This window comes from Ciconia boyciana, chromosome 10, assembly GCF_034638445.1.
Source record: "Ciconia boyciana chromosome 10, ASM3463844v1, whole genome shotgun sequence".
Classification (NCBI taxonomy): domain Eukaryota; kingdom Metazoa; phylum Chordata; class Aves; order Ciconiiformes; family Ciconiidae; genus Ciconia; species Ciconia boyciana.
Window position 1 is genome coordinate 24,371,992 of NC_132943.1, and position 24,336 is coordinate 24,396,327.

At 37.8% G+C, this 24,336-nt stretch overlaps 1 protein-coding gene across 4 annotated transcripts in view; it reads left to right on the forward strand.

Moving 5' to 3' along the window:
* RAPGEF4 (Rap guanine nucleotide exchange factor 4) overlaps positions 1 to 24,336 on the forward strand; it is a 156,412-nt gene that overhangs the window by 104,591 nt on the left and 27,485 nt on the right. For all 4 annotated transcript variants that reach the window (XM_072874094.1, XM_072874095.1, XM_072874096.1 and 1 more), the window contains 9 exons: positions 5,845 to 5,929; positions 8,973 to 9,033; positions 9,784 to 9,860; positions 10,968 to 11,114; positions 12,418 to 12,533; positions 15,810 to 15,898; positions 18,194 to 18,272; positions 22,759 to 22,909; positions 24,242 to 24,330. In XM_072874094.1, coding sequence (XP_072730195.1) covers positions 5,845 to 5,929; positions 8,973 to 9,033; positions 9,784 to 9,860; positions 10,968 to 11,114; positions 12,418 to 12,533; positions 15,810 to 15,898; positions 18,194 to 18,272; positions 22,759 to 22,909; positions 24,242 to 24,330 — 894 coding nt within the window. The remainder of the gene's footprint in view (positions 1 to 5,844; positions 5,930 to 8,972; positions 9,034 to 9,783; positions 9,861 to 10,967; positions 11,115 to 12,417; positions 12,534 to 15,809; positions 15,899 to 18,193; positions 18,273 to 22,758; positions 22,910 to 24,241; positions 24,331 to 24,336) is intronic.

Consider the following 24,336-nt stretch of genomic DNA (forward strand, 5'->3'; position numbering starts at 1 on the left):
ACCTTTCAATTACAGTCATCAGTGGCAGCCATTAATTAGATTAATCCTTGGTAGAACTTTACTGAATTAAGATAGGCTGGACTTGGCCTGTTGTAGTTTGCTAGCAAGGTGTGAAATGTGTCTCTGTGGGTTTATTTATCCATTCTTATTGTTATAAAATCAATACATTAAAAAAAAAAGCTTTCTGTACCTAGGCCACAGAGGATGTCTGCCTAACCTTTTCATAGTTATCAGATCATGTCCTCTCACTCATCGGTTGGCTAACCATCCTTTCAGCAATACATTCTGGTCACACTGAAAACTGTGCTAAAGGCCTTTTTTACAGGCAGCTTTGTAGTGACTTCAAAGCAACCAGTATAAACTCTGTTTCACCCTCCATTGAAGGCAACCTCTTCATTATGCAGGTAGTGTTTAGGGGCCACTGAAGACATATTTTACTGCTAATTAAGCACACTGAGAATAATGAATTACTTAAGGTCATCTTCACTGAAGATTTACTTGTAAGGACCAGTTCAAGAAAGAGGAGTACACAAAGCTGGATCCTGCTCCTTTGAGGCCATTGGCAAAGTTTGTCTTTGCTATGGGATAGGACTGGGCACTGCCTACAGTGTGAGAACATTTTTTATACAAAAAATGTTTTGAATGGACTTAACACAAGTGCTTGCTCCTGTTCTGTTTCCATCTGTATCCTTTCCCTGCTCCATTCTTGTCCCTGTGTTGTCTGTTTAGATTGTAAGCTCATTTAGATGGCACTTTTCCAAAAACTTGCTAAAAGCATTGAATTTCAAAAAGTGCCATCAGATACTTGTTCTTATAAAAATAGGTAACACTGCCATGCAGCAATAGTTTTAAAAGTATAAATTCTCTTTCCTCTGTTTATTAGAGGTCTAGTCAAACACAACCAAAGGAGCACTCACTCCCTGTCACACAAAATACATAGACAAACCAGACTGGGACCATGGTGCTTCCATAAAACCTTATGTTGTCAGGGACATGAGGTGTTTTCTCCTTACAGAGATGTCCTATGCATTCTCCACTGAGGAGTGAAAGAGAGCTTCTTGCACCCATGAGTAGATGCTAGTCATTAGGAGACCGTGAGCAGTGCTATGTGTGCTGTGACCCTGCACCTCTGCAGTATCTCCTTTGCCTCAGGCTGATTGAGCAGGTTGGCTCTTGGAGAATTGCCCCCTTAGGTTATCATGGTTTTTGGCTGCCTACTACATTTGCTTTCCATCATGACTTTCAGAGCAGCCAGTGTAAGTTTACCCTGGCAGGATCAATGTTGATTATCATCCACACTCCTTGCAGAGAGCTGAAAGGCTCGAACAATGCTATGGAAAGTACTGCTCTCCCCTCTGTGTCGTCACTTGCACAGCATTACCTCAAAGAATATTCATAGGAGATTTTTCATGCAATATAGTGAGGGGAAAGAGGTTTTCTCAAGACTGACAGCCATCTGACATCTTTCTCTATCCCTGTCCCTGAAAGTACTTATTTTTGCTGCCCTTTGCTCATGGAAGCAAGCTTGTACTGTCAGGCACAATATTAACTACTGTTTTAGTATTCAGTTTACATGCGTTATGATTTTGTTAGGTGAAAATCCACCCTGGGCTGTGCTGTATCAAAGCTGTTAAAATCTCCATGAATCCTCAGAGTCCTGCTAGTTTTGACTAGACACCATTATAGCTGCCAAAAGTTCAAGGAATTGTCAGGGCTTCAGAGACACTGGCTCTAGCTGACCTGAGCAGGACCCACAATTTTCAAACCAACACAGCTGCATTTTATAATAGTCACCATTTCCGGAGAGGTTGCAGAACTCAGATAATTACCCTGAAAGAAATAAGACAATATTCTTTGATGAGAAGATTACTTTGAGAATTTGATTGTATAATGAAGCTGTTGCTTTGAAAGGTACTTTCTATTGTTCAAAATCTGAAAATCTCTAGCAAAAAGTGTCACTTGTTTTGACAGCCGACTTAAAAAATTCTCTGTTTATTACATTAACTGCAGCATTTTAACTGTCAAACTGTGAAAGAATGTTCTATAGTTTAAAAAACAGAATAGAGCTCAGGGAAATTTTTGGCAGGCTCTTGTTGCTATTGGGTGTTTTTTTTTTCTTTGGAAACACATACACTGTGAATGTGAAAATAGCTTTTTGTGAAGTAGCAAACACAGCTCTCTGCTCCTTATAATGCCTGGAGCACAGGTGCAGACCTTGAGCAAGTCCCTGGAAAAAATATTGTAGAATTAACACAACTCTTCCTTACTAGCGTTTCAGTCCTTCAGTATGAAAATACATCCTGAAAACATTTTTTCTAGTTATTTTTATTTTATTTTAATGGTGTTCAGATATAGCTAACTTGATGGTAAACTCTAACTAAATAGTACAATATAATACAAACCTAAACACGATAATAACAGGAGCCTTTAAAGGGAGAATGATATTCATCAGACAACAGTATTTAACTCAGATGATGTTATGGATTATATTCTTTTTTAATACTCTAGGCTACAGTAAGTTAGTGGTATGACTGAAACAGTAAATCTGTGTTATATATTCTTGGTGACTTCACTGAGCAATTTTTTTTCTCAGTACAAAGAGTGTTTGATTCCACATGGGACCATAATCAAATTTTAGTGTCACTTGCAGAAGTAAGCTTGACAGAATGCTAGGGAGAGGAAGTGAAAACAAATCTAAACATGGTAAACAACACAAAATATATATATAATAAAATAACAATTTAATTATTGCTAAGAATCTATAGCTTCTTGAAGGTCTTATAAAAATTAAACAAGATATATTTATTATCTTGCTCTTAAAATTTTTTATTTAGATATTCCACCCAGCTGTTAGTAGTAAGAACCATACTGGATTTCTCCATAAAGACTGTATTAAGTTCCATAGTCCTTGGTGGAATGTCCCGCCAACGACATTTAATAAACCAAGTGTTATTCCTGGGACAGGAAATACAGGTTATCTTTCCACATATCACTGCACTGATGTTTATGGGTATTGTATGTGGTAAATGGTATTTATGGAGTTAATCAAGGTTGAATTCAAGTACAAGGATTACGTAATTAGCTTCCGTGCTAGAGTAAGTGAACATGCATTCACTTTCACACTCAGACACAGGTAGTGGGTAAAATTATTCATGTCTCCTATATATTCTTTATGGTACTTGAAGACAGAATTTGTACTCTGGAAATATATGCTTATTTGACATATAATCACAATGTATGGGGTCTCTGATCTTTTCCCTTGTTCTTATTATCTGAGAATTTTCTGGTTAGCTGTGTAATAAAAATAATCAATGACATTGCTTGTATGCACATGGTTTATCAATGGCAAAGTACTATGTTATTGTCAACATCCTAGTCACAGAGAAGCTCAATGTCTCTGTCCTTGATAAATTCTCCAAACACTGAACAGTTTTTATTGATCAGTTAATATCACCTGAGTTCTCCCATCCATTAATGTGTAGCCTCGTTCGCTACCTATTCCATTTATTATCCTGTCTATAACCAGCTATTGCTGTTAGAATGTGTCCCCTGCAGAAACTAGGTCTTTACACAGCAGGATCCTACAAATCAACATCAGTGGGTCACCACACAGGTTTTACAGAAGCAGTGATGCCTAATATCTCTCTACGTGACATCTGCAGAAGCAGAAGTAAAGACTGGGTACATCCACTATAGATTGTCAGTCCTCCCAATGTACTAACACAGGAGGCAAATGGACATACTGAAAGAAGAGTGTACCCTTTTGTCTTGATAGAGATCTGATGTAGTAAGACATCATACTTTTATATTTTAATTTCATGTTGAAATTTGTTAATTTGTTACACTGTTTTCTGTGTTCCAAGACATGCTGGTTTTGCAAGCATGTAATAAAATTAAAGTTGTTACTTCCTATGAAAAGTATTATTTGTTAAAATTCTTACCTTGTGTTTCTTAAATCTCCAGTGAAAGGTAGCTAGTACTGGCTTAGCTGTATTCTGTACTTAATTAAGCTGCTACTGCTCCACGTAAATCACTAGGAGTGGCAGCCTTACAATTTCAAGACGGATTTAGAAATAGTAAAGAATATTTTCAGTCACTAGAGGGCATAGCAGTACCAAACCAGTTTCTGTTTCTCCCTTAACAGTTTATTCCATTCTGTATGAGAAAAGAATAATTTCATCCAAAACATTTTTTGTCTAAATTGGTCTTTAATCTGGGTAATAATAAATGCATGTCATTGGTAAGTGAAGAACAGATGAAAAATATAGCTCACTTAGCAAAGAACATGTCCTTATGTTTTCTATGACTTCTTCATTACTTCCTTCACCCAAAAGAAGTCTCCATCAAACTTCTTTTGCAAAAAGATGCACTATAACTCCAGAGTGACACGATTGCTGGGTACTCCCTCTACCTCACACATGATTTAGACAGACTGTTGAACCAAGAGGTGATTAGGCAGAAACATGTAGAGCACTCTGTTTCTCTATATGACTTTTCTGATCCTCTAGATGCTAGAATCTCCTGTAATGTTGACATTTTAGGAGGAAAACTTCTATCAGAAAGGTTCATTGTGACATTTCTTTTAGGGCTGTCCAAAGATTCAACTGTGCTGTTAATTCTTTTGACACCACACATTGCAGACAGTGGGGTTTGGAACTGCGCACTAGCCTGTTCTTAATGCAAGCATGTAAACCTTCTCCTTTGAAACTCCTGCCCCTGGACTGGACTTCCTGTATCCCATTTCCTCACATCTTAAATTTATCCTCTCCCTTCCTATGACTAGGTTGCTCTTCTGTTCTTGGCCCATTGATTTAATTACTTATATTCTGCTTTTCACAAATCTAAAACATATTGTTTGAAAGGACCTAGTCCTATAAAAGTAACTTGGGATAAAGCTTTAAAGGATTTTTTTTGTGTGTGTGTATGTAACTCCCATGTGCTGTCTGAAATTATATCACAGGAGAATTTGTCCTTTTAGAAAATCAAGTTGCACTAGACACTTCAACTGAAGAGAATCTTGTGAGTGGGAAAAAGGTTAGGAGTTACTCACAAGCTCCTACAACTCCTTCTCATGGGTACTGTTTATTAGATCCTCCAAAGCATCTCTGACAGACTGCAGTCCTCAGAGTATTTGTGTCCTTTTTTAGCAATCAGAAAATTTTCCAGTGTGTAGACTACAGAAATGCAATTATTTCAGTCACAGTGGCAGCCTCATTCCTTGTTGTGCTATAGGAGGATTATTCCTTCATCAGTGCATGCTTTTTATTAATGGCAGCTTCTTGTATTTTTCAGTGAGAGAAGTTGAAACTACTGAGTGGTTCTTATTTACCTTTGTGGCTAAAAACCAGCACTCAGCATTAACTGTACAGCAGTCATTTACTGTCCTCCAGGATGCACTGCTGCCTCTTCCCATTTTTTCAGCAGAAATTCATGCACTCCTTTACAAACCTTTACTACTGTCTGTTTGCTACAACTAATTAGCGCGGCATGTTGCAGGTCCCACGCTCGGGAGTCCTTTTGAAAGGACCATATCTTTATGTACCATTTCTGATTTATCTGACCATTTTATGTATAGAACACTTGATTTCATCAGGAAAGCTGCCTAATCAGGTTCTCTCTAAGGTGGTTGCCATGGCTGCTGCTCGGTGTCATTCAGGTGGTTTCATAGTGCTTCCATCCTTTGTGTGTTTCAGTCCTCCAGGCAGAACCATCATTCAGTTGTTAGGTGGGGATGTATCTTTCAGTAGACAGTACAACATCATTTTGTGTTGTTTTGTACTTCTCTGAAGCATTTATTTTGGGCATTTCTTGCATTTTGCTGTCCTTTTTATCTTCTCTCTATAGGCCCGGCCAGAGAACTGTAGATGACCTAGAAATTATATATGAAGAACTTCTTCACATTAAGGCCTTATCTCATCTTTCAACCACAGTAAGCATTTTTAAAAATATAACTCATCACCAAAAGGGAGGATGAATTTTGACTTCTGGTGCTTTATTAGAATTGGAGCGCCTACAACCCTCTCCATTTTTACTTTCCATGCAAAGAAGTTATTCCCACCTGTGATGACCACCCAAGCACTATGCAGATGTAAGTTGTCTTTTGGATACCAGATGCAGTTCTCTTCATGTGTTTCTCACAGCCCCTATCTCACTGACTTGGCACAGGTGCCTCCGTCTGGGTCCATATCTGAGTTTAAATTAAGATGCATGTAATCTGACCTGACACCTGGGACTGTGGCATACTGAATTTTGCAGAATAGATGTCTGATTTATGAACTATAAGAAGTCTTGGCTTGAACCAGTTAGGAGGAGAAATTACACAGTGCAGAAAGGTGTACTGTGCAGTGCTGGCTGCTTGGAATTTGGTCCTGAGTGAAGGAAACCTCATCAGACACCTTCTCTCTAAGTGGGCAAGAACAGTGCAGAGAACCAAGAATAAATGAAATGGAGAAAATACCTGGAGGAGAGAATGCAACTGTTTAAAGTTTCACCCTTGTTGATACACTGTTGATACACATGTAGGCAACTGAAACAAGCTAAATAGCACTTTACTTGGTAGCAGCAAGATGAGAGTGCTTTCAGAAAAAGGAAGCCAGTCAGAAAGTAGATTTATGTTTGACAATAGCTTCTTTGGAAGCTCTTGATATTTTCAATAATTCTCAGCTAACTTGGACAGAAGCTGCATTACAGAAAGATAGTATTCCGTGCAGACATATAACACCTGAGCAATGTTTTTCAAAAAGAACATGCATCCAGAGTTGGTAACTGAACTAACAGGGAACAGCCAGCCAAAATCCTTAACCATCTCTGGGATGTAGGAAAAAAGTACTTAAAAAAAGAATTCTGTAAGATCCAGAAATGACCCTTTTCAAATCAAACAAAAGAAACTACCCAGGATAGACAGATACTGAGAGGGAGTGGAGAACACTCTTGATACTACAGATGTAACCCACAACAAAAAAATCCAAACCACAAAATATTTCCAGCTCAGAAGTAATTCAGACTTGAGGTCAGACTCCACAGCAAGTAGCATACAGAACAAGTATGGCAAATGATACAAACTGCAAGAAATACTTGGCATTTTGAAGAAGTGCAGTTGATTCCATGTTTTTCGTAAGAATTTGGAAATGCCAGCCTATTATGTGCAGCATGAACTAAAGCAGAGGACAGAAACCATGACTAGCTTAGAGGAAATCTTCAGAGGAGCAACAGACAGCGTTGCTCCTATGAACCAGGAGATTAATGGTCAATCAACTTGAAAGCAAATGGAATTTGTATTCATTTTAAACAAGGCACAATTCCTAAAGTAATAAGTTTTCTAGATATGCCACGAGCAGCAAGAAGTAAAACGGATAAAAGTCAAGTCCCATGGTGGTGAACTAATCCCTGCTAGAGAAGCCTGTGAAATTAATGTATGAATGAAAAACAATTATATAATACAGTGTTAAAAACAAATCAAATTCTTGGCTTCATCAAGAGAATTCATTCACTGCAGAGGCAAATGACTGAAACAACTGAGAAGACATCTGAGGACATACATGGATAGGAATGCTCTCTACAATGTGCAGAACAGTGCTAATGGGGTTGTATTTCCTGTCCTTATGAAAGCGTCATTGCCTTCAGGCAGAGGTTATAAAAGAATTTGGTGAGCTAACTGTTAGAGAAATCACAGGCCTGTGGGTGCGTTCACTGGTCAGTGTACTAAAAATACCTGTCCAAACACCTCTGTTTATCCCTCCTCTTCTCCAGACTGCAAAGAGGGAGTGCTTTGCACTGGCTATCAGGAAAGAGTTCTGGGAGAGGTGGCTGGTGTGGTACGTTTATGCTTGGTGCCTGAGCAAAGGTTTGGTGGGTGCCTTTAGGACATCAGAGCCTGAATTTGTCCACCCATCTTAGGAGATGCAGCCACCAGACTCTCATCTGGATTGTGTCCAGAATTTGAGAGTTCCTCCCCAAGTTTTTCTTCATGGCCTAAAAATGTTTTCAATTTAAACAGTTGGGAGAGTGGTGTGAAACTACTACTACTAAATATATGTTGGAGCCAGCTTTTGATCTGTATTTGGCACGGTTAAGTTACATGGTAGTACCTCTGAAACATGGATTGTCACCAAATGACGTTCTCTGAAAACAAGAATCCCACTGCTTGGAATTGGCCTCCAAGTCCTTGGAGACTTGCAGTTGTATGAAGAGAAACATAAAGCACATAGGAAAATTCAGAACAATATGAGGTTCCCAGTGCTGCTACTATTTTGTGAAAGTAACACTAGCAGTGTTTACAGTGAGAAAAAGTGGTTGCAAACAGTGTCTCACTAGAGGCAACTGCCCAGTCAATTGTGAGAGCTAATCACACCAGAGCAATACAAACCCAATGAGGAGCAGGCTGACACCAAGGGCAGTGTCACATTCTCCAGTTCCTGGAAGAGGTAGTGAGCTGGACGTTTTGCCTGGGAAGCTGTCAGGCAGAGAGGGGCCTCAGCAGGTCCAGATGGCTGTGCATCACAGCTCGACACAGCAGAAGTGGCCAGAATTATGTCAGTAAGGGGAAAGGTACTGATTTTTCAGGGAAGAACAGGAGTACCGCAGAGCACCATGGAGTAATTGACAATTGCTAGCTATCTTCTGTACTACATTAGCTATTACCGTTTGAAATTTTTCCATCATGTTAATGTTAATTGTTAATGATGGTTTCACATGTGTGCGTATGAAGAAAGACGTGAAGACCTGTATCTTAAAGGTGCCTTTGTCTGAGCCATTTGGAGCCAGGACATGTAAAGGCTCATGTTCTGTAAAGCCAATCAGTAGCAAATAGGACATCAAGTGAGGCAGACCATTGTCTGGCTGTGTGACTCTGAATGAGTGCTGAATGATGCAGAGGGGAGAAAAGCAGTGACTGGGCTATATTATGTGACTTCCTCTCACCAGGAAGAATAAGATACATACAAAACCTATAATTTCTCTCTGTTTATTTTAAGGTAAAGCGAGAATTAGCAGGTGTCCTCATTTTTGAGTCACATCCCAAAGCAGGAACGGTCTGTAAGTAAATGGAGTCCTGTCAGATCTTCTTTCTCATCTGTGGCATGAACATTTCAATTCTTAATGTTTAAATGACAAGAGCAAAACTTGGATTCACTCTTCAAACTTGACTGGCACTCGGTGTTTAAAACCTGGGGTAATAGGTGTTGGCTTGGTCTGTTGCCGATTGCAGGGACAGTACCAAAATTAATTCTATATCCCTGGTTGGATGTATGTATCACCTACAATTTGGGTGTGTTTTTATCTAGAATTTTGGGTTGGACCAATTTCTATTTAAAATGTATTTTAATATTATCCTTGCATTTAAAAAAATCTTGCTGCACAAAATAAAGGATTTAAAATGTTACATTACTCAGACCTGTTTATACTGAGAAGTTTTAGCAAATGAATATAAAATTCACAGCCACTAGAGAATTGGGTTAGAACATGGCGCTACTGGTGGGATCCACATCTGTGTGCTGATTAGAAATTGATAACCTGACATGTATTGATAAAGTAGTTGTTGCAATTGTCATGGAAAATAAAAGCAACTTTCACATCAGTGTAATAAAATAACTACTATGTGGATGTGGGGTTTTTTTGTAAAATCTGAAGGCAATTGCTTTTAAAATCATAGTATGCCCTTTTTCAAGGTAGACATTAATATGACTGCAAGTAGAGTTACCTTGAATTTTATTGAGTACAGAATCTGGCCCATTTATATTTTGAATAACTATATTCTCACCATAAAATCTTTTCTCTCTCTTGTAGTATTTAATCAGGGAGAAGAAGGTACTTCTTGGTACATTATCCTAAAGGGATCAGTAAACGTAGTCATTTATGGCAAGGTATTTTTTTCAGAAGCCTTTTTATATGATTCTTATTACTGAAATTGTAAGAATAAACTTTGAAGGAATACAGTTTAATTTAGAGCAAAATTGCTTTGTCTGAGGAAACGAATGTAATTTTATTAAGAAATGATCCAGTGGTTTCACTGATTATACTTCCAGTTGATTGCTGTATAATTTTGGGATATATTACACACTTTCTGAATATAATTCAGCAGAGTTATATCAGTATCTTTAGGACAAAGTAATTTGCTGGAATTTGGTGAATTGACAGAATTCTGTCTCATGGGGGTTTTTGCTTTGTCCCTTTACCACCATATTCTCTTGCATTTGTATGACTAACTTTTCTCACACGTCAGGCATGTACTGCTTTGTTACTGGTGGTTCTCAGGTTGGATGAACCCCTCCTAAATTTATGCCAGCTCTTCATTTTAGTTAAGCTATAGACTGAAAAGCATCTCTATTAAATTTCCTGTTTATGAGAGAGATTTTTCAAGGCAAAAAATAGGACTTTGGTACACAGCAGTCCCTCAAGCCTTTAAAAATCCCTGCTTCCTTATTGACTTCTCATTCAGTGACTGACAATCCTCCATTCTGAACACCAAGCATTTCACCAAAATCTAGCATAGAGGCCCTGGTGCTAAGTCTCTTCCTAAGCAACCCATATTTAGCTACAATTTTTACATCACTGGGTGGGCCAGATCCTCTGTTACTATAAATTGGAGTAAATGGAGCACTGCTGATTTACACCAGCTGAGGATGTGGTGTTATATGTTATTTCTACAAACCTGATCTTATTTTATAGGGCCTCTATAAATAAAAAACAAACAACTCAACAACTTTCTGTCTTCAGCAGGGCTAGAAGAGTCCTTCAAGCTGAATGTAATTTCAGAGAACAAGCCAATTCTTTTCTATTCTTGCCTTTCTTTAGTAATAGTAATAACCAGCTATCAAGTATTGTTTCATAGTCATTATTTTGGCTGTTGATTTCCTGCCAAATAGACTTGTTTTGGTATTTGATTGTGAAGTCCGGTGTTTGTACAAGGACTTTCAATAGAATCCAGAGTAATGATGGGTTTCTGCATGTAAATGTTTTGCTCTGTGCAGGGTGTGGTATGTACTCTACACGAAGGAGATGATTTTGGCAAGTTAGCGCTTGTGAATGATGCTCCCAGAGCAGCATCCATTGTTCTGCGTGAAGACAACTGCCACTTCTTGAGAGTAGACAAGGAGGACTTCAACAGGATCCTTAGGGTAAGAGTGGGAAGGGCTGCCCCGACAGCATGATGTCAGAACTTGCAAATTTTTCTAGAGTCTGTCTTATTTCTATGGATATATTGATATTGATAACCTTGTTTGAAGTGTCCCTAATTGCAAAACAGAGATGTGACAGTCTAGAAGATCAAGTAAAGAATATATTAATCATCTTTCCTCTTTTTCTGTTCCCAGCTCAGCCATGAAAATGGGACCAAATGGAATCTTTGTCTTTCACATTTCTGTGGTCTAGAATTTGCCAAGTGCTCAGTTTTTCCTTATGCTGTCCAGGATTTCTGGGTGATCTTCCATCCAAACATTGAATAAAACAAGATCACCCATTCTCCCAGATAGGTCAGTGTCAGGTACCTTAAACTCAATAGATTCAAGGCAGAATCAAGTGGCAAATTAAATAAGCTACAGGTAAATACACAGAAGTCTTTATCAGAGAGCTCTAGAAAGATATTCCCAGACTAATTTTACAGTTATTCACGTCAGGGCAAATGTGTTCCAAAGTCCAGCTGTAATTCTGTAAATACAGGCTAGTTTGCGATCATTCATAGTATAGGAAGTCAAAACTAGTATCATCCTGTATGCGAATGTATACATGCCCAGTACTGCAGCAATAAAACCAGTCCGGATTACTGTGCTAGAAAAATGACATAAGATTGTGTTTACTGTACAAAGGGGAATGAGGATCCCATTGGCAGTAATGTTGGGTGGGCCATGGAGACTCCTAACTGATTTAACTTTGGTCGATAATTCAAAGAAGATCAAAGTCCGTGGTCTTACTAATTTTCATCTATGTTATTTGAATGCACATTATATTTAATTCTTCTTTTTTTCTTTTTCTACTATGATCTGGTAGTAGAAAATGAAAAGTTTACCAACAGTATACTGAGCTAAGACTTACCATTTTAAGTGCCATTTTCTTTTTTTTTGAAAAAGAGAAAAGTCAGATTATAGATAATAATGTTCATATATAAGTGGGGATAGAGATTGCATTACATATGGAAGGTTGAGGGACGGACTCTGTTTTTTGGCAAACTTTTTTTCCTTTGCCATAGCTGGAGATTTTTCACATGGCTCTTGCTCTGATCCCTCCCACAGTTCTCTGCCTCTTCCCCCAGTGCCAGTGCTTCCCTCTTGATTTTGCCTGTGAGAAAAGCAGAATAAAGATAGATAAATACATGGGAAAAGAACCAACTCCAGAGTCTTTTGTTTGAAAGTCATGCACTTATTCAGAGTAACTAATCAGCCAAATCAGGTGCAATTAGTTTATTAAAAGTAACTTGTCTTGCAGGATGTGGAAGCAAATACAGTAAGACTCAAAGAACATGACCAAGATGTCTTGGTGTTGGAGAAGATCCCAGCAGGAAGCAGAGTTTCTAATCAAGGAAATTCACAGCCTCAGCACAAGTATGTTTTCATTCAATAGTGCAAATGTCAGACAATGATTAACCTTTCCATATGGTATTATTATCCAAACAATAGCATATTCCCCCTTTCTTTGGAAGAATGCAGTGCATATAAAGTTTTCTTTTTTTTAATCATCAGCTGATCACATGCCCCATACTGGATAATATATCAATTTCCAACAGCACACCAGTTCTATGTCTTTACACAATAATTCTCTAAAGATCTCACTGTAAATACTTATCTCATGTAATAGCTTCTAAATAGACTGCACATGGAGAATGCTGAAACCCTATTAGGCTGAGCTACTATGTAAAAGACGTGAGGAAAATACATTGTTTTATTGTTAAGTACAGATATTTTCATTTTGGATTTTGAGCTCTGGATTCTAATAAGAGTTTGCTAGGTACCATTTATATACAAAATGAAGATCTCATGCAATGAAAGTTGCACAGCTTATCTTACAGAATAGGTTTGCACTGTAATAACAATATTCATTATATTTTCTTTACTTTCTTACTGAAAGGGAAAAAGTACAATTCTGTTTGGATACTACTGTGATAAGAGTAGAGTGAGGCTATTATCATTCCAAATGTTTGTAAAAGCCCTAAAGGCTTTGTAAATATGTTATTTGCAAATGGATGCACAATTTTCTTCAGAAACGCTCAAACAACTCCCAGCAAAATAAGCACCAAGAAGTTTTGAATCCTTTACCCTGGACATTACTTTTTCTCAAAGAAAGAGCTAATTTACTGTGAGATATTTTGGGTACAGTTTTTATCTGATCTGGGATTTCATACACCTATTTTATCTGCATAACTGAATATAAAGATTTGTAAAGATCTGTGAAGGGTTGAATAAACCATTCCTTGTATTTTATATACACATTTCACATGTTTCAGAAACTCCCATTTCATCTTTCACTTGATCTATTAGAAAAACAAACTATGCTACCAGGAAAACATGTACTCTTACAACAAATTTTTCTTCATCTAAATGAGGGGAGCTTGACTGCAGCCAGTGTATTTGCATCAGCAGCTGCAATGCACAGCAACTTGCTCATAGATTTAAATCTGTTTTTTTGGGTCTGATATATTTTTCATGCTTTCAGAAGTGAAAGTTTCATTTAAGCATATTTCAAACACTACCTTCCTTGCAAACTCTTTGTACCAGCATTGTTTGTATCATTTAATATTTTCTTGTTCAGAATTTGATAAAAATAGCTAGAGACATTTATGGTCCCAGGTTAAGTTAGGCTGTATTTTAGAGCTTATATTCCAGGAATATTTTCAGGTAAAGCTCAGAATATAATTTCTTTTAATATTTTATGCATTTGGTCAGCTTTTGGGTACCATCAATGTGCCAGCAAGGGAGCTTTTGCTGATAACAATAACAAATAGACATAAGCTACACAAAAGAGAAAGCTACCTTGAAAGTTGACTGTCTGCTTTTCAGTAGTCAGATTACTTTGTTAATAATGTGTTGGCAGTGTCTTTTTGTTTAAAATCTTTCGGAGTTCACTGGTTTTGAAGATTACATTTCTTTTGTTTCTTTTGTTAGTAAATGGAGTAAATGGCTACATTTATGCTTGAGAGTCCAAATCAAAGTTACTGATGTATTCTGATTTCCAGAATGTGTTCCTGGAATGTGTTAGTTGAGTGTTCAGTGCTTTTGAAAATCACTGTGCCCAAAAGAGAAGCTTAACAGGGACCTCTTCTTAAAGGCTTGCTGCTTTGCCCTTAATTGGGTAGTTTACATCTCTCATATCTCTTCAGATGAGCTGCCCTTTGGGCTTTGCTCCCTAAGCAGGTACGTAGCATTTGCACTAGAGAAGTGTTCTGCGTCCCAAAGTTGTTCTCTGAGATATCCAGTCAACCAAGAAACTCATTTTCTTCACCTTAGTCTTGGGAAAAACTTCACTTTGGGAGCAGATCCTCTCAGTTGCAGTTTGGATTCTACTGCCTCCTCTACTGAGGAGGCATAGCTCCTACATAGCTCCCTGAGCCATGCTTTCAAACAGTGACAGCTTCACTTCGAAGGACTAGTTCTGAAGTTCTCACTCCCAAGATCTAACTCTTTATGGGTGATCACACTCATGCAGGATGAATTCAGTAGCCCTGCAAGTCACTTCACTGTTCATTTTCACTTTCATATTCAGAGTACAGCAACCTGTGATTTCTCTGCTTCACTCACTTAGATACTTGGTTAGTATCTCTGCGAGAATGTGCACTGGCTTAACAAGTGTTTGTGTTCTTGGGACATCAATACAGTTCTTCCAAAGGGGTTGGCAGGTAAAAGAACTGTGACGGTCAGCGCTCAAAGTGAGGAGGAGCTCCCAGGAGCTCAGCTCCACCACTTATTTCTCAGCAGGAGCAGAGTATCTTCACTTCTCGGGGCTTTTTCTTTCTTTTTTTTTTTTTTTTTTTTTTTTTAAGTTTCATACTTTATCAGTTGGATTCCAAAAAAAAGAAAAAAAGATGCAAGGATTGAAAGAATGGAGGGAAAGATACAAAAATCTGATCTGCAAGGAAAGAAAAAAAAGATGACAGGACAAGTTTAGCAATATCCTACGATATTCTGCTCGTACTTAAAATCTTGCAGTGTTTTTGCATGAAGCAGAAAAACCTGACTATTGCACTAGTTCTCTCACCTCCCTAAATTTACTCCAGGAAATGGTACAATCCTAAGTTTATCCACTTGAAAAACTTACTTACTTCAGCTATCTAAGACATTGCACAAATTTGAAGATACAGTGTGCTATTTGATTATCTGCCCACATCTTCTTAGACCAACCCCTGTCAGTGATGCTGAAAGAAATTGTTTGCTTGCTCTGACAGCAATACACACCAGTTCTCATTTCATGCTCATAGTAAGTCTGTTAAGACCCTCTAATGACTGCGAATTGCTATCGTTACTGAGATGTTTACTCTCAGTGGAGAAGTATTTCTGATTGCACTTCCCCACGTTTGCACCAGTGCAGCTCTGCTGATTCCGGTGTAACTGTGGTGGTGTTATACTGGAGTATTTGTGCGGGGAGGGGGCGGGCCGTCTGTCATCTTACACTCCCTGGGTAGGGTGGAGAGCGTTATCGCTCCCATTTTACAGGGGGAAGCCAACAAAGATTGTGAGTGGTTTTGTCCTAAGCCACACAGAGATTCTGGTCAGACCAGGTATTTGTACTCTGGCACTCGTCAGTCCTGGTCTTCTCACTAGCACACAACTGTTTCTTGATTAGCTGTTTTGCCTATGAGACACTAACTGCTCCTTTCCCTCCATCAGGTATATTGTGATGTCAGGAACCCCAGAGAAAATTTTAGAGCACTTTCTAGAAACTATGCGCCCTGAAGCAACTGTAAATGAAGCAACAGGTATCTACATGACAAAGGCTGTGTTATTATTACTGCGTAAGATGGTCTTGCTGGGGGAACACTGCAATGTGATGCTTTGAAAAGCAGCTATTGGTAGTTTTTCCCAGAATAAGAACTATCCACTGCTCTGAAACAACCCCGAGAAAACCTAGGAAATCCAGAATTAAAGATAACAATCCACTCCTCCTAGCCCGCTCTGTTGTATTTGTATTTTTGGCTCAGAGTAGAACAGCAAAATCTCAAAAGGTGCCAGATCACTAGTCATGACTTTAACGCACAACTACAAGGCCAGGACAGAGCATGCATTACCACCTGATGATAATGGTACTCATACTTTTTGTTCTGAATGTCACTTAATACTGTGAACTAGCTTGATACCTCCAGCCATTGCATTATGCTAGTATAAGTATTCCCAAATTTTCATACCTGTATCACATTTAAAGTATCACAATTTAAATTACTTGTTTGTGATACTTTCCCACGTGGACAGAAAGAAGGATTGTTACTCAAAAGAGAAGAACTCAGCACACCATGGGCCAAGTCCCAAGAATGCAGGTTGCTGCAGCTGCACTTAATAGGCTGCTCTGCATTAGTGTAAAGAGAACAGAGAATTTACATTTAGGGATATAGATACTTGGTGACTTACTATTAGTAAGTATTTTAGTTTTTAAAAAGAGTCAAGCACAAAAATTTCCTCCTAATTATGATAAAGTAATGCAGAGACTTTTATATTAAGCTACATAATATTGTTTTAGCAAGTTCTTTTTACATTGCAGATGTCTAAGAAGTATATATTCAAAGGTGTTCTTAAATCCAGTTAATCTGTTACTGACCTCATAGTATTGGAGAAACCTGTATAGTGGTCTTTAAATGGTGGAAGAATTGAAAGATTACAGAAATCCTTTTACAGTGTGTGTTTTAACCATTTTTAAGAATAAAAATGATCCTTTTCATAGATACCTGTTTATTAGGATTACAAGCAGAACGTTGTTCTTAAGCCTGCAAGTATATAATCACAAGTTTACTATTCATAATATGCATGTATTATACATTTTTCTAAAACGAATTATTTTTAAAATCTTTTAAAGTTTTTCCACAAAACATCCAATGACAAGATTATACCTGTATCTTAATGGGATACAAAATGTCACAATTCACAAACAAAGCTGGTTTTAGGATATAGAAGCTCAGAGTGCTGGAAAATTGAATTTTTAGTTTATGCATTCCTTTAATTTAAGAACAGTTAAAATCTACTTTGCTCTGGATATTACACAAAGAAAAAGTCCCACCCTTCTGGCGGTGAGTTTTGTCAACTGAAAGATATTTTCATATATGAGTTATAGTGGAAGCAATGATGTAATATTACATTACACAGTTATCTCACCATATTTTTTCTGACATCCCTGACTTACAGGGTTTTAAAATTATCTCTTATCTCAAAAGTTGCACCGGAGAAATGATACCCCAGGGTATCGTGTTTATTGTTTCTCAGTGATTCCATATAAGACTTGCATAGTTTAAAAGTAAAAAAAAGTTTATTCTCACTGACAAACTTATTCTGGCCTCTGCAGCCAGACTTTATAAATCCTTCTTGTTGTCACAAATACAAAGATAAGGCAAACTGGGATTTACACCAGCGCTACCACAGATCATTTTAACAGAAAAAACAGCTTGCTATTTTTTGCCAGAGAAAATGTTAATCATATTGTTCATATAAGTTTTAATGTAAATGCAGCAGCTGTGATACTTTTGCATCAAAACAAACCCAGAAATCTGACTGTCCATTTACCTCTTTTAGGCCTTCTGCTCATTGCTAGGAAATCAGCAAAGAATTAAATTATTTGCCTTCTCCTGTGTAGTATATACTAAATGTGCTGTCTGGTATTGTAGTTCCCTAAAGCCAAATGCAGCAGCACTTCTTAGGTACCCAGGTGTGGCAGGCCTGATTCTTCTTATGCTAAGATCTCTACACTTGTAGAGAAGTATATCCAAATATTTCACTTTAGCACAGATGGGGGGTTTTTTGCTGTGCCAAATTTCCATTTGACACAGGCAAATGCCTGTTAAAATAAGTGCAATAAAATTCATGCAGACAAGAATAAAAGCTTAATATTTCAGATCATATTTGTTCATTCCCCATTTTCATACTTCATACCTACAACAAAGTGCAAAAAGACCCCTTTATTATCTGCAGAGGGCTAGTAAGATATTTTAGCTGAAAGAAAACTCATCCTTGTGATCCCCAAGCTGTTTGCAGGGGCTTAATTGACTGTTTTCTTTCTTCTCTTTTCACAGATTCTGTTTTAAATGATTTTATTATGATGCACTGTGTTTTTATGCCAAATAGTCAGCTCTGCCCAGCCTTGATGGCACAATATCCTTTTGTAAGGGAAGAGTTACATCCCTTTAACAGCTATCCCTATCGGTGATGAGACTGAAGTTTCTCTCTCTCAAGAAGTACATCATGTTTCATGGAGGCTGTGCCTTGTGGGTAGGTTCTCAGTGTCTGACTAACAGCTGTCCACAGCTCAACAACTCTGAAATGGATAGTGTATACCCATGATGAGGTACAGTCCCGGAGCATGGAAACTGTATCTTTCCTGTGCTGATTACTATTCCAAGGGAAAGAAATGTACCGTCCCTCCACCAGATAAGTGAAATTACATAAAAGTTTGGATTACCTTTCCTGTATCCTTTCTGTCTGTCTTGGTTTTTTGCTGAACTACAGCATCTAGATTTTAACTAAGATCATTATGTTTTGGTGATTTCAATGGTCCACTTTATAGATTACAAGCTGCAAACTGCCTCAAGCAAAAGGGTGCCTAAACTAGTAGAATAATGAGTAAGTAGTTCCTAGGTGCTGTCATAATAGTTATGAATAAAAATAATAATAATCTATAATAATAGTCTATAGAAAATGTTAACAAACTGCAAGAAACTTCAATTGCATGTGAATACCTAGGAGATGAAAGCTTACAGTGGATAGCATCAAGAGCTGGAGGTAATTCTTGTACTGTCTGCATGTTTTACAGGAGTCTGTGAAATGTCCATCAGTCAGTTACTGGCAGGTCATTTAGTTTGGGGAGCTGTTGGGCACTGAGAGTTTTCCTTGTGCACAGTGACTTGAGGCTATCAAATGACTGGGAGCATTAAATAAACATATAATGTTTTCTGTTTTATAGAATTCTGACAGGGGTATAATAACTTCAATTCCCTATTTATTTTTTTAGAATCAGATTGGTGTGAAAGTGTGCTTTCCTTGAAGCTCAGTGGGGCGAGTGACATCTGGGAAAGCTAACACTCTGAAACCACAAAATAGAGCATCGTGTCCTTGTCTGGCAAGCCTGAGAATCCATTTGTGTTACTCCTAGCAAGGACAGTAATTGTTTTGAAAACCTTTGGACCCATAAAACTGGTCTGCAGAAAATTGTTCATACACCTGAAACAAACACATTTTCCAAAACCACATAGTTTTGGATGTCAAAAGTATTATGAAATGCTGTTGCTGACAGCTTTGAGAGGGAAAGAAAAGGGCAGCACTTTTTATGGGTTTTTTTTCTGATTTATCTAGCTCATATTATTAAATGAGTCCATTTGAGACTCAGGCTTGTCTATCCTCAGTTATAATAGATATCCTCTGATATCCAATAACTGGGAAAATCAGACGCATAAGCAAAATGTACCTCATTGTTTATAGGGGAAAAGCTTTTCTGAAGATAAAAGTGATAGTGTCACTTATGTGACACGTATTCAATTGTGATGAAATCTGTTCTGGAGAGGAGGCTCAGACCATGGTCTTAAGCGGGTCATGGCAGGTATCATGCTAATTCTTTTCAGAGAGGAGGAGGAGGGCTGGAAGTAACTAGTATCCCACTGTTTTAGTGTCAGCTTTTCCTAAAGCTGAATTATTGTTTATTTGGTCCATTCTGAATATGGAAAATCAAACTGTGCTCTGTTGATTGTACCATTGAATTTTATTGTTAGAGTTGAAAGGTTGCTAACAAAACTCATCTTTTTTGAGCAAAATCACTCTACAAAAATGTTTGCCGGTGCTGTGGGAGTAAGGAGAGATTAGATATGCTTAGTGAGGAAATTAAAACAGAAAAAGAAAAAGAAGAAAGGTGATTCAGTCAGAGACACTGTTTTTGCTCCAGCTCTCAATTTTGAATCAATACAAGTCTGTTTTCGTACACCCACTTAGGATACTATTTTAGCTGGCAGCATGCAAGTATGAGTGGAGCTAGACCACTGTAGTGCATATGCTTTCAAGCGTAGTACAAGGTATAAATTATTTGGGTTTTCACTTCTTTTACACCAGCTTTTTGTAATCTGTAAATTCTTTAATCCTGAAAGGAATGGACGGGTGCACCATTTTGGCTAAGTAACATTATTGCTTGCTGCAGATTCAGTGCTTATACTGTGCTGTCCCTTGGCACACCACTCTTTTTTAGTCATTAAAGTATATGGATCCTGCAATATTAAAAAACATCACATACTTCTTTTTTATAGGGAAGCAAAGGGCATGCTCCCCTGTCCTGGATCAGGACGTCAGTCCTATGCGTTGAACCAAGGCCCCTGTTTCCCTCTCTTCTTCACAGAGATGGAAAGGGACAAATTCTCAGAGCTACAGCTTGTCAGAGGGAGGCAGGACAAAGCCCGAAAGAAAACTTGGAGTAGAGTAGCACCTCCAAAAGTGCACTTGGGATAGTGCAAGTGTGTGAGCATGTGCGCAGGTGTGCGTCTTTAAAGGACCACTGTCTAAATACCTATGAAGTATAAACTCCTCTTTGGTCTCTGTAGATGATAGTCCTTTAGCATGTATCAATGTTTTTTGAACCTCCTTTACCATCTTGCCAGCAAAATAGTTTGCATTCTACTGTAGTAATGGGTACTGATTTTGCACAGCTCCCACACAGAGAGTGTGTTCCCACACAGGGAAGAACAGACTTCAGAATTGCTTCCATTTCCCAGCATATGCTAGACATAATTAGAAATATATATATTGAACTCTAACCATGTTGGTGTTGATAAATATTTTACAATTATCTGACACTTGTTGCAAGTATACATGTTATTTTACTTCTGATTGCAATCTGCAGTGAAGCTACATCCTGTAGGTCCCGTAAAAATGGGAGAACCCTTCATTGACTTTCCCTGTGATAATGTTAATAAAAGAGCAATTAATATAAATAAGCAGTAAAAATACGGAAAAATTACCAGTGCCTGTGGTGAGTCAGTTAATAAGAAAGTAAAAATACATTAAATAATTACAGTGTTTGAAAGGTAAAAATGGCATGAGAAAAATGACTCAGTAGAATATTAAACTTGCTCCCTGAGACATCAGAGCACATAGCTTACAATATATTATTTACTTCTTATGACCCTTTGACTTATTTACTTCCATAAAGGTACTGACATGTTTTGTTCTCTAGTCATTTTAAACCTTTCTGGATGAAATTAAAATGCAGATTTCTGAAAGTTTGTCAGTCAAATGAGTGCCCCAGTAACCCTGGTAGCATGTCAAATCTCTGCAGAGATTTTGGACAGGAGGATCATTTGGAAAGTGTGAGTTAATAGATATATTTTCCCATTATATTTTACTAGTATTTGTTAGAGAAATGCTTCTAAATGAGAAGCTTAAAATAAATATCTTAGATAATTCTGATTTCTAATTAATAGTTTAATTTTCTAGTTAATATTTTTAAGTCTTTTGTTAGAGCAACTGAAAGTGCACCTTGAAAGGATGCTGGACGTCACTGTGAGTGAAACAGTGTCGGTATTTTAATATTAAACGTTGCTATATAATTGGGAGTAGTATTATTCATGACAATCCAGAATCAGACTTTTGGTATCCAGGAAGAAAAGTTGAAGATGTAACTGCACTCATTCTGTGCATACTTCACATTCAGCCATCAGTTTATTGGGAAACAGTTTAAATATATATTGTTAACCTCTGATCAGTGAGAAGTAGGCACACAAATTGTCATATCCTGTTTCTGATGGGGTTTCTTCTTCATTTTCACATAGGTTAAAGGCTGAAATTATCTCAGTTTATTGCCCATTGTGCCTTAACTTTTTTCTTGGTTTCTTCCTTGCAATAAATGTTACTTTTGGCCTTTTTGCTATTTGCATATTTTTGTAATGTTGACACTTCATCATGAAAAAGGTCAATGAAATGTTTCCCATTTTTTCTTATTGTTTATCACAAAACAATTACCACAAAGTATTGTGTCCCAAATATGCTTTATTTGATAGAGTGGAAACTTCTGATTTCTTCATAGTGAAATTAAGCTACTACAGAATTTATTATTTTACCCCATGTCCCTATAGTCAGTCTAGGCTGTAAACTTCCAGGTCCGCCTACCACAATGGGACCGAGGTTCACCTTAGGTTACAGTAACTTCTAAAACTAAAAGGAATAGCACTGGTGGTTCATTCCAGTAGTCTTCCTCACAGATGGAAGACTGGAATTGTTAATAAACACAAAGTTACATTTTTCTTTTTCTTCAACTGTCTCCAGAGAAGAACAAGGAGAAATATCCATCTTCAGTCTCCACAGTTAATCCTCTTCTCTGTTGTTCCAAGTGTCATTTCTGTTCTGCTCCCCTACAGCCACTGTCTCTGTGGTGGGATTGTGATCATTCCTGTGCTCTTCAGAGAATTCACTGTCTTTTTACTTTTTAGTGTGGACGTGAAAGGTTCGCAAGTATTTATGCTAGCGGCAGTCAGAAATCAAAAGTATATATTGGAAAGTTGTGTTTGAACACCCTGAAAATGGTTTGTTGGAAGTCAGTTGTTTATGAATTCATATTGGTTTTGATATTTTCAATCACTGAGCGTTTTCCTTGACACCGTGGCACCTATCATGCCCAGCCTTCCCAGGGTACAGAGCAGGAGAAAATGGATTATGCCCTCAACAATAAAAGGCGAGTCATTCGACTGGTTCTGCAGTGGGCTGCTTTATATGGAGATTTACTACAGGAAGATGAAGCAGCAATGGCCTTTTTGGAGGTATAAAGGAATGTTGTATCATTGTACTGAAAAGTACCTACCAAGCAAGATAAGCTGAAAGTCTGTTCCCGGTCTGTCGAATTCTGTTATAAACTAAAGAGAAGTAGGTCATTTCAAAGTGCAAACTCATAACTCTGTTTTCTCAGTTTTAGCTGCAAACAGTATACACACTGCAACAGTGCTTGAACCATTGTCAACCTCTGGACCTCTGAAAATATCTGCCAGAGTTGCAGACCCCTTTCAAAGCACTGCATGGGTAGATTGCTTTATAGCAATAGATGAATTTGCTTTTTTTAGTAATTTCTTGTGAAAGAGGCCTTACAAGTTGAACTGAGGGGCTGTTTATTCCTGCCTGAGGTGTGCCAGGAAGGAGCTGGAGGGTTCTCACTCTACAAAACCAAAAATCCTTTCCATTTGAATGAAATCCATACTGCAGCTATTGGAACTTAAGATCCTTGTCTTCAGAACCCTTCTGATCCCTTAAAATCATTTAATTCCTCAGACATCGGTTGTAAGGTCTTTGTGGTAGGTGCCATATCCTTGTATTTCTAAGATAAGATGCACTGCCAATGTCATGTTAAGTCATCGTGATTACCATTATTATTATATATTGTGTTTATGGAACACAATCCCATATGCTACTGGCTAAATGGAAGTTCTTGCCCCAAAGAGCTTAAAACTGAATCTTAGATAAGAGCAGAGGGGAATAAAGAGGGGCCTTAAGTATGGCAGACATACAGCAAGCCCACATGGGAAACCTTTTTGTAATAGACAAGCTTTGGAGACAGACATAATGTCTTTCATTAGTCCAGAAGTTAAAGTTAAAGAACAATTACTAGTAGCAAGCACATAGACCCTTCTTTGGGTCAGTTTTATGTAGGTGTGGCAGGAAGAGGTTTGAGTAGGGTTTAAAAGAGGGTAATATTGTAGTGGACTGGAGTAGTTGAGAGTCAACAACTCAGCAGCAAATGAACTGCTAAGGACTACAACAGCAGTAAGTAAAAAAAAAAATCTATCATGACAGGTTATTTGTGAATTTTATAGTCCTTATCCAGAATCTGAAAATGCAGTTTTTGCAGAAGCAGTCAGTGGTTACACAGTGAGCTAAGGACCCTCATCAGGCTTCCCTTCTGCATGTGTAACTCTTGCTTTAAATCAGCTGGAGATAAACAAGTAGAAGTAATAGAGGGTTGGGCCCAGCATGTGTTCCTCTATGCAGATTATCATTCTTTATAATCATTAAGCTATCAGATGTCATCTCATAATCCTCTATCCTGAGTACTGCTCATTTACCCCTATAGTTATGTAAAGACTATTCTGTATCATTTACAGGAATTTTATGTATCTGTATCAGATGATACTAGAATGATTGCAGCACTAAAGGAGCAACTTCCAGAGCTAGAGAAAATTGTAAAGCAAGTGTAAGC